At 34.7% G+C, this 10,486-nt stretch overlaps 1 protein-coding gene across 7 annotated transcripts in view; it reads left to right on the top strand.

Moving 5' to 3' along the window:
- The window catches only part of LOC661743 (uncharacterized protein), a 70,664-nt gene that overhangs the window by 28,185 nt on the left and 31,993 nt on the right, over positions 1-10,486 (top strand). For all 7 annotated transcript variants that reach the window (XM_967889.4, XM_064355256.1, XM_008200289.3 and 4 more), the window contains 2 exons: positions 5,916-6,049; positions 9,518-9,608. In XM_967889.4, the coding sequence (XP_972982.2) occupies positions 5,916-6,049; positions 9,518-9,608 (225 nt within the window). The remainder of the gene's footprint in view (positions 1-5,915; positions 6,050-9,517; positions 9,609-10,486) is intronic.

The raw sequence follows: 10,486 nt of genomic DNA on the forward strand, positions 1-10,486 counted from the left end.
CGGCTCGGATACATGGTATTGGTTAATTACTTGTTTTAGAAACACCGGTGGTTCCCCGAGGACGTGGAACACGGAAGCGTGGCCGACTGTTAAGTGAAGGGGGCGCTGCTGTTGAAATTGGCGGGAAATGATGACGCGTGAGGCGCGTACGGGCAACGCCTAGTGAGTTGGAAGGACACTGTGGCAGTGTCAATGTCGTTGTTGAATCTAATTTGCTAATAAATTAGTTTTTGGGTGAATTCCGAGTTTCATTTACATTCATTTTTCTTAAATTGAGCTGTTTAACTTTTTAAAACTGATAATCCAAAAAATAATCATCAGCTTTTCTAAACTTTATCTGATGTCAATTTATATTCCAAGCAATCACGTTTTGAATAGCATTTTGTGGTTTAAATTTAATGCTTTAATCAGAAAATAAATCCAATATATTGCTTAAAAAGATATGTAAATCAGCCTAGGTTTTACCAATTTCATTGGTTTTCACAGTAATTTTTCTTATTTTTTTATCATTCCAATGAGGAATTTTGGGTAAAATGAATCACTTTTTAATTGATTTTATTCAAAAAAGCTAAATGCGAACACAGTCCAGTCCCTGGAGAGCCTTCGACACGAGTGAAATTTTTGCCCGATTTTTTCATCCATTCTATCAGTGAATCGGTGTTTGCGAGTCCCTTGTGACTTTTGCATCCAAGTGCGGAATGTTAATGCTTTCCTTGCCACACCATTCACCACTGATATGCTTGTCGTCATTGTTTACGGTCCGAACGCGACCAGAATTCCACTTTTAAATAACTCTCTAGACGTTAAAATCATCATAACTCGAATCAGCCTGGTGACAGACTTAACCCTTTGTAATCTCGAGCGAAATTTTCGAAATCACGTCAGCCTCATAAATAAGCTCATCTGCAAAGACAGGTTATCTCCAGCGTCCTTTAACGTCAGCTCCAGGTTTAAAATCAATGAGCGTCAAGGGAAGCACGTCTCTATCGATTAGCACCCTTTGTCTGCTTTTGTCGTCGCCCTTGCCACACGTATAAAATCTTCTCGGAGGCAGGTTGATAGGTTCGGGTCTAGACGACCGAGAGACGATCATTTTTTCAGCGGAATTGACGTTTTTTGCCAATTTTTGTAGTTAGTTAATTCGAACCGTTTAAGTTGGCTAGGTGATGCTTTTACATAAATAAAATTAGGGAGAACACAATTTCTAACTTGGAATTGAAGAGGGGCGAAGATGGAAATCTCCTGTTTAATCCTAACCTCGCATAATAGGCAAATATGAAGGGTGCTTTATTAAAATTGCTTGTTTCAAGGGGCTTGTGCTTATTAAGGCGATACTATTCGCAAGTTGTCTAATAGGGGAAACTGCCACTTTCCGCGTTTTCCCAGCAAAGTGTTGAAAGTGACTTTGCATAATTTAATATTAATCGCGTGAAACTATCCTCACTCGTTATTAATAAATTAATGACGGGAGATGTAGAGCATGATGTTTAATGTCCTCGAACAATACAGAAAAGTCGATTGATTCGGCAAACACCATTTTTATGTGCGTTACCACCTCGTCAAACCTCTTAAATGTCTCGTCACTTCCTACGCACCCGGAAGTGCATTAAGGCCGCCGTTATTTATATTTATACCTCGAGATAGCTGAAAACACTCAACTGATGAGAAATTACAGCCATCGCAATCATAACATCGTTCTTGCTAATTTTTTCTCCCTTAGAGAAGTTTAGCATGCAGGGGATGCGCCCCTTGATTGATTCCACAATCCCTCAAAAAATAACGTAGGATTACTTTCATGATGGATATGTAAATATGACTTGGCCCGGGCCCGGATTCGTCCGGATTCCGGGCACGTTTCCGGTTCCGTCGCCACCCTTGATTGACAAATTCAATTTGAGGACCTACCACAATGCTATCTCCGGCGCGCCTCTTCGATAAGATTACGGCTTTATAAATAAAACAGGTGGAAGTGCAAATGAACGCCCGGAAGAGAGCCACTGAGTTATGGTTTGATTATACGAGGGAGGGTTTTTTCTAAATCTAGTCTACGGTTACCGAAAGGTTAGGATACGGAACGGCGTACAAATAAAACGTACCCGTTCACGATAGTTTCGTTGGTGTCGCCAGAGGCGCAGTTGTTCCATGGCCGTCTAACTTTTCAGAGAAAAATGGTTGTATTTGTGTTAAATATAAACATAATGCAAAAATTTTATTGTAAACTATATTAAAAAAATAAACTTTTACCAATTTGCATTCTGGCCATATTTCTCAAAACGCTGCGAATACGGTAACAGATACAAGAAAAATGTTAGGAACAAAGTTGTAGAGAATTAAATTTCCTACAAAAAAGTTCGCGAGACCGTATTCTTATCTTCCACCATTTAGGCTCCAAAGTCGCTCAAAGGCGCTCATGAGACGGATTTGCTTCATTTCGCCTGTGGTCAAGTATTGGAAATAATTTATACCTAAACCGCTGAAGATAGCGATATGGTGTCGCAGACTTTTTTGTAGAAAATTTAATTCTCTACAAGTTTGTTCTTTACATTTTTTTTGTATCTTCAAACGTACACGCAGCGTTCGCAAAAAAATAAGGTGGAACGCAAATTGATTACTCTAAGCGCATCGTCGCATATTTATCAAAACGCTGGAAATACGGTTGAAGATACAAAAAAATTGTAAGGAGCAAAGTTGTAGAGAATTAAATTTCCTATAAAAAAGTCCGCGACACCATGTTTCTATCTTCTACAGTTTCGGTAAAAATTAACTTTTCGTGACATGACCACCGGCAAAATGACGCTTGAGCGCCTTTGAACGATTTTTGTGCCTAAACTGTTGACTGTAGAGATATGGTCTCGCGGACTTTTTTAAAGCAAATTTAATTCTCTTCAAATTTCTTACTAACATTTTTCTTGTATCTTTAACCGTATTCGCAGTGCCTTGAAAAATACGGGACGAAGCACAAATTTTAAATCTTACATATTTTTTTTCCTGTTTCTTTTAAAAATTTTAGTCGTTATTTTTTCTCAGTCTTTAATATTTTTGCTTTTTTTCCAAATAATTCGTGAAGTGGTTGAATTTAAATTAAGAGACAAAGCGCCCTCATTTTTACTCTGCGGTACTATTTCTTTGGGTACAGAAAATTTAGTATCTCCTAACTAATAGTCCTCCGTAGTCTAATCACAGGGATGTTAATTCGAATCGAATCGATCAAAGCGTGGCCTAGATTCCACTTCTGGTGGCATTTTTTAAGGTTAATGATTGGATTAACCTTTGCCAGTAGTGAGGAAGGGAGTTTTCGTACGTTGCTAATAACTCCGATATTGCGACAAGTATAACACATCAGATAAGCAGCTTAGGGGAGTGACCGTGGCAGTTAGCACAAAGAGCTTCCAGCATGACGGACATGGGGGTGGCCACCACCGCACAATATCCGCTCTCGACGCCGGTTACAAACCGAACAACCCCTGGTTATTTACCAGTGGAAAATTTCCAACTTAAGTTGGCAACGCTGGCACGTCCAACACTGCCAATAATCACAATTACGCTCATTGCTGTTTACTAATCAATTAATTGAAACGTGTGAAACAGAGCGGCACGATCAACCGATTCAATTAAGTCAAAAACATGGACATTACTTCAATTATTGGACTAATTAGCTTCGAAATTTCATCCGATTGAGTGATTTAGTGACGCAAAGGTGCTTTTACGCCCTTTGGGAGGCGCCACCAAAGCCATAGCCTCAGTGGCACTATAGTTAATAAGCAAGAGCTGGACAAAGATCAATTTATGTGGAATTTCATTAGAGAGACAAAGACAGCGAATGACAGACACGCCTATATAATTTTTTTTTAATGTTCACAGTCGAATTAATTGCTATTTAACAAAGATTAATTTGTACGAAGTTTCTGACTTCAAAATACGGTTTTCAGTTAAATGAAAAATTCATAACTTAAAAACAAAAAGGTCTAGAGCAAAACGATTTTTTCCAGAGGATTTTACGATTCATTTTACATATTATACTAGTTTTTTATATTTGAAATTTTTGGCAAAAAATTTGTGTAGCCATTATGAAGATATACTTAACTTTTTACAAAAAAAAATTCTTAACTCAAAAAGTAATAGTTCTACAGTAAAAGGGTTTGTTCCAGTGAATTCTACGGCTCATTTTACGTATCATACAATGTGTTCAAAAATGATTGTTCATCAAGTCACCGATGAAATTTGAACGTAAAAAAATTGTAAAAACTTACTACTAAGCTCACTTTCGAAAAAAAAATCTATAGTATTATTTATACACTTTTATGTCTCTAGAACCCTCTACATCTTATAAAAATGTAAAAAAGTTATTTTAATGATTTTAATTAAGACGCTTGATTTTTCTAGTTTTTGTTGACATAATAACTCCAGAGTTATTTCTAACCTTATTTATTATTATCTATTGAAATCTATTATATATTTAAAAAAATTGTCGTAAAGCTAACAGTTTTCTAGAAAATAGCTCATACAAGCAAGAAAATTTAAAAAAATATAAGATAAAAACTTTTAGAAAACATATTATTTTCAAAACGCCAATCACTTCTTCAGATCATTTTACATAAATTGTCTTCGAAACAGTTTGTAACTCAGAAAATAAAAAAATGGAAAATTTTCGACACCCTCCCTTCACCCAGTTTCAAAAGTGTCTCAAAACCTATAATTAATAATAAATAATAATAATTTAAGTAATTATTATCAATAATTGATTAGTTATTAATCCGATAGTTCTTGATCTGCTCTTTGCGATGGAATAAGATATTTTGTCCTGGGTTTTTTAGTTTCGCCGTAATCGGCATTTGAAAGTTGAAACTTTTATGATTTTTTCGGAATATTTTATTTTTTTAAATTATCTCTAAGAACGTTTTATGTTCTTGTTTGTACTTTGTATGTCTTTAGAACCCTCTAGAATCCTTCAAAAGTGCAAAAAAAAATAAACTAATTCTAAAATGACTGATTTTTGTGATTTTTCAAATTTTGGTTGACTTTGGGAGCGTTCATCGGTCAATAACACCGAAATTATTAGTCGTAACCCTATCAAGTTTGTTATGGTTAGAAAGCCTTTTTAATTATCTATCTTTGAAAAAAAAATCATTATCCTGTAGCTAATACTTTTCGAGAAAATTGCTAAAATATGCAAAAATAGCTAAAATAAAGAAATGTCGATTACTTAAAAACTATTAGCAATTTTACGATTTTCTTGACTCCAAACGAGCTCCAGTTTTTCAAATGACAAAATAAAAAATTATTTATTTGCTGTTTTTGTTACTACTATTATGGAAAGCCTACCAGATATTCAATAAATAACCCAATAGATCAGCTTATGACAATTTTTATCAACTGATCGTAACACAGCTATAATTTTAATGTTGCTATCACAATAATCCACCGGATAAATTAACAGGAAGTGTCATTAGATGGGCAAAATAAACCAGTACAACGTTATAGTGTGGATTAGACACGATTTTGTGATTTTTGATCAAGTGCTGGTAAATGCATTGTTCGTCCTCGCCTCGGGCCCAGTATCCATGTCGTCTTTCCTCCCTATTATTTTCCAGTCTGCGTTGTTAAATTTGCTCAAAGTACTGTAATTTCAGTCCTTTATATCCTCCAGGTTTATGTGTGTCATAAATACATCCATAAATTATCCTTATCCATTATAATAATCTATATAGAGTGTGTGTGTGTGGATTTTAGAATCCGACTCTATCTAGGAAATTGATTTATCTGCAAATACCACTTTGGTCCCCTTTATTATTAATTCAATCTGATGAAGGCTAGTTGAATAATCTTTGGCCATGGTTAGTATGCATAAAGGGTGCAGGCTTTTACGTAACAGACGCTAAATTATAGAGAATTTTTTGACGGTTGTTTTTTTTCAGAGGGAATCAGCTCAGAGGGATGCTGACCGCGAGCGCCGCCTCCGCGCCGACAGCGAATCAAGGGCGAAGCAGGCCCTCCAGGAGGCCGCTCGATGCAAATCACGACTTAAACTGCTCACGAGCGAGTTCACTAGGTTGGTCCATATTTAAGGCGCAAAAATCAACATAATGCGGCCCTTATTGCGTTTTTTATGCGCGTCGCTTGCGCTTCTTTATGGCCAAATACAAAGAGATTAATTGAAATTTCTCAAGTTTGCTCCCTTGTCTTGTCATTGCTTCTGTAACAAGATAAGACGTCCCAGCGTTTCAAATATTTGCGTGTGTACTTTGGGGGAGATAACTCGGACGATGATGCTCTAAGATTTAGGCCGCTTGTGTATAAATCAAATTAGGATAGTTGGAAAAAAGCAGAGGCTTTTTACCGAAATTAAATCGCAGGAAAAGGGTAAATAAATCTGAAAAGAGCTATTTCGGAAAGCGCACCATTTAAATTTCAAATATTTACATTTCTTTGGCGAATACGTCTCAAGGGTTCCGCTTGAAGAATGCAAAGCAGGAATCGATAGTAAATAAACAATTTTCGGGTCGTATCTCGAATGCTTCGATGATTTAAAATCAACGGACCCACCCCTCAGTTGAGTTTTATGAAGCCAATATCTACTAAATCATCCACATATTGCCAGGATAAGGAGACTTTACTGGCGATATCCTTGCAGATTTATCGCGGTACTTGCCGGGTCAACCGTCACTAAAGTGCTAAATATTTATAGGGTTTTAGTAACTTGAAAACCAACAGTTTTGGTCCAGAAGTTTTTTTCGAATAATTGGGTATGTTTCTGCATTAACAACGTGCTAACAAGTTGCAGAAATTAATTATTTTGATCCAATTCGGTGATTTGTCAGCTCGACTATTTATGTGGGATCACGAAAACGTGTATAAAGATTGGAAAAAGTACCAAACGTTAACATTTTTCTGCTTGTTCTTGACGAAATTTCGCTCAAAAACAACCGAAACGAGTGATTTTGAGGCGTATTTTGACAAAATATTACAAAGTAAATAAGTTTCAGGTTCAAAAACGAACTAAATTTTATTGACTGTTAATAATACAGTTAATTAATATCAATTGTTACCAATTTTGGTGAATTTTTTTCGCGAGAAAAATTGATAACGAAAATTTTGTTGATTTTTGAATAAAGTTTAGCCAGAAATTCTGTTTCTGGTTAAAAAAAGGTCGTAGTTTAGTGATTTCTCGGTTTATTTCAGCTACAAGTCTAAACTGAAAATTTTAAATAAAAAACATGATTTTCGTCTAAATGTTGTTTATTTTGACGAAATTTGCTCGGAAACAAACTGATCGAGAAACTTATATCAACTTGCATTTCTTTTGTGATTTTTTGATGTGTTTTTGGAAAATTAAATTAGTCTCACCTGAAAAATTGTAAAATAACATTTTGATCGATGTAATAATATAAATATAAATCGATGATTATTTATTCAATTTTAGCTAAATTTTCTGAAATAAATATTTTTACCTTGACTGATAAACGTGCTAAAATTTTTTTTGGTAATTGAGTCAATTTTCTGTCTGTTTTTTACAATATTTTGCGAAATATATGCATTTTAGTCTGATAAAGGCAAAAGTGAGACAACTTTTTATTTAAATTGGTAATTCTTTGGTCTCTTTTGGCGAAATTTCGAAAAAAAAAGATTTTAACTCTAAAGCGTCTTTTAATGTTTAAAAAAGAAGAAACAAAGTTACTTTTGTCCAAAATTTTTTGTTGTGGAAACTTTTTGTACAATAAATAAATCTTTGTTTGAAAGATTGGTTGAAATAATTTAATTTTTATACTTTTTGTGAAATTTCTTAAAAAAACTAGTTTCTATGTTAAAAACGTTTAAAAATTCACACAGTTGGTCTAACTTAGTAAAATTTCGGCTTATTTTTTCGAAAATTTTGGTCTCTTTTGGCTGTAAATCGTATCAAAACATTCGAAAAATTAAAAAAACATTTTTTTGTCTAAATTTATTGTTGTTCTGCTAGAAAGTTAACTTGGTGCTTTTTTGGCCTCTCTAGCAATGATCTTGTTCGAAAAAGAGCAAAATCGAGGAAAATATGTTAAATTATTCAGTCAGAAACTTGAGAAGGCAAAGTTTTCATCTGTTTTTCGCAAAATTTTGCGAAATAATTGCATTTCAGTCTCGTAAATTTTTCATTAAGGCAAAAATAAGACAATTTTGTATTTAAGTTGGTAATTTTTTAGTCTCTTTTAGCAAAATTTTGGGAAAAAAGATTCTAACTAAAAAAACTTATGAACGAATAAATAATTTTTTTTGACCAAAATGTATTGTTGTTTTATACAATAAGTGAATCACTGTTTGAAAGTTGGTGGAAATAATCTAATTTTCAGCTACATTTTACAAATTTTTTTTTAAAACTAGTTTTTATGTTAAAAACGTTTGAAAAGTCACACAATTTTCGGTCTATCTTAGTGAAATCTCGGCTTATTTTTATAATTCTTTTACTGGCCGTAAAATGTATAGAAACATTCGGAGAATAAAAAAAATGTTTTCTTCGACTAAATTTATGGATTTTTCACTGAGAAAAAAGAGAATATAAACAAAATTCAAACAAAAAACTTTTCGACCAAATTTTTTGAAGAAATTTCGCTCAAAAGCGAGTTAAATGGGCTAAAATAACATGAAATCGGATTAAATTTCTTGATTAACTTCAAAAAACGTGTTTAAACTTTCGACATGTTTTGGTGTTTTTACGGATCATTTAAATGTGTAAAACATTCGAAAAATTAAAATTGTGTTGTGCTAGAAGATTTAACTTGGTGCTTTTTTGGAAAATTTGTGTTGAGAAATGTCTGTATACAATGAATTTCTTATTCAAAAACGAGCTAAATCGAGGAAAATATGTTAAATTTTTCAGTAATTTTCCAGTCAGAAACTGAGAAGGTTTTTGTTACAATTTCGTTGATTTTGGCCGTTTTTCGGCCAAATCGTTTTAAACCTGTCAAAATTTGAATCTCTCGTCTCGAGATTAGCCAATCTCTTCTCCAAACAATTTTATTTCCGCTTTCCGTCCTCTCAGGTGGCATCTCTCCCATTTCTCTCCCTTTTGTTCTTTCCACTCCCCGTTAACTGAAGCGAGTCTTGAACACAGTAGTGTGCTTGTTAATTTCCTGTTGTCACCGTTGACATTTGATACGAATGTTGACAAAAGAGACCGCACAGGGGAAAGTAGTAGTAAGTGTGCACCGAAACTCCAGTAAAATGAATCCTGATTACTCCAGCATCCATTGTCGCAATTTTTACACTCACAGACTCAACATCCTGTAACCGAAGCCATCTTCAAAGCGTCCTCCAGCTGCCTGCACACCCGCAATCCAAACACTCAAATGAGCTAATTCCTCAAGCAGTCACTTAACAAAGGGCGCCCGAAATGCCACCATCTGTTGGTAATGTGTCGAATCGGCTGAAAACACCCTTCTTGTATTAACTCGGGCCCTTTGACGCATCTGTCCTGCTGAGACGTCAAGGAGTTGTTTTCATGGCATTTGCCAATTATGACGGACTCAGGATGATTTTTTTGCAGAATGGAGGAGACGGTGCGTTCGATGCTGGTGTACAAGAAGCAGGCCGAGCAGTTGCGACAAGAGAAAAATGCGCTAACTTTGGCGTTCGAGGTGAGTTTTTTCTTCCATACAATTAAAACTTTACTGCAGCTAAATGTACTGACTGAGTTTACGCGAACAAAGGCGATATTCTTTACTGCAACACGATTTTATTGCATTTACAGCCGTTCGAACGAAATAAACTTTATTTCCGGAGTTTCTTTCAAGCAATTTCAGTTGAAGCTAAAATTACAAGGTTTAGGGGATTTTTTGGTACTCTCATACGCTGTTTGTTGTTAATCATTCGCAATGATTTTTAACATGACCTGTCTTGAACTCGGGTTTGCGCTAAAAGAGCTGTCATTCATTTCAAATCAATGCATTTCGCCGAGTCATCTGCCAACGGATAAATCATTTCTGATGTTTTTCTTGTATTAAAACGTCAATTACGTCTAAACGAAGAGTAATCGAGCCAAAATAGGATCGATATTCATCGCACAAATTGCAATAATAGCACCATCGTTCATTAATTTCGTCACAACGACTATCTGAGGGAGAGAAGAAGCTTTCTCCAGTGTTGTATATATGATTTTTTTGACGGCTTTGTCAGAAAATATCATTTTCTTGTCCAAGTCGTCTAAATTTAAGACTTGTTTTGACAAAAGTTAGGTTAAGTTCTAGCGAAATTTTCTAGAAAAAAAATATTAATTGTAATATAGGGCCGTTCAAAAAGTCTTTGGATCAACTCTTGCTGTGAAATTTGAAACGTATGTTAATTTCTTACGATTATTACATACGAAAATCGCAAGTAGCGCGTTTGACACTTTAGCAGAATAAATGGATAATCTATCAAAACAATAAAAATCTGCCAATCTAAATTCCACAGCAAGAGTTGATCTAAAGACTTTTTGAACGCACACAATAAATATAATTTAATTCGTTCTAATTTT

The sequence above is a fragment of the Tribolium castaneum genome, chromosome 2 (genome assembly GCF_031307605.1).
Source record: "Tribolium castaneum strain GA2 chromosome 2, icTriCast1.1, whole genome shotgun sequence".
NCBI classification, from domain to species: Eukaryota; Metazoa; Arthropoda; class Insecta; order Coleoptera; family Tenebrionidae; genus Tribolium; species Tribolium castaneum.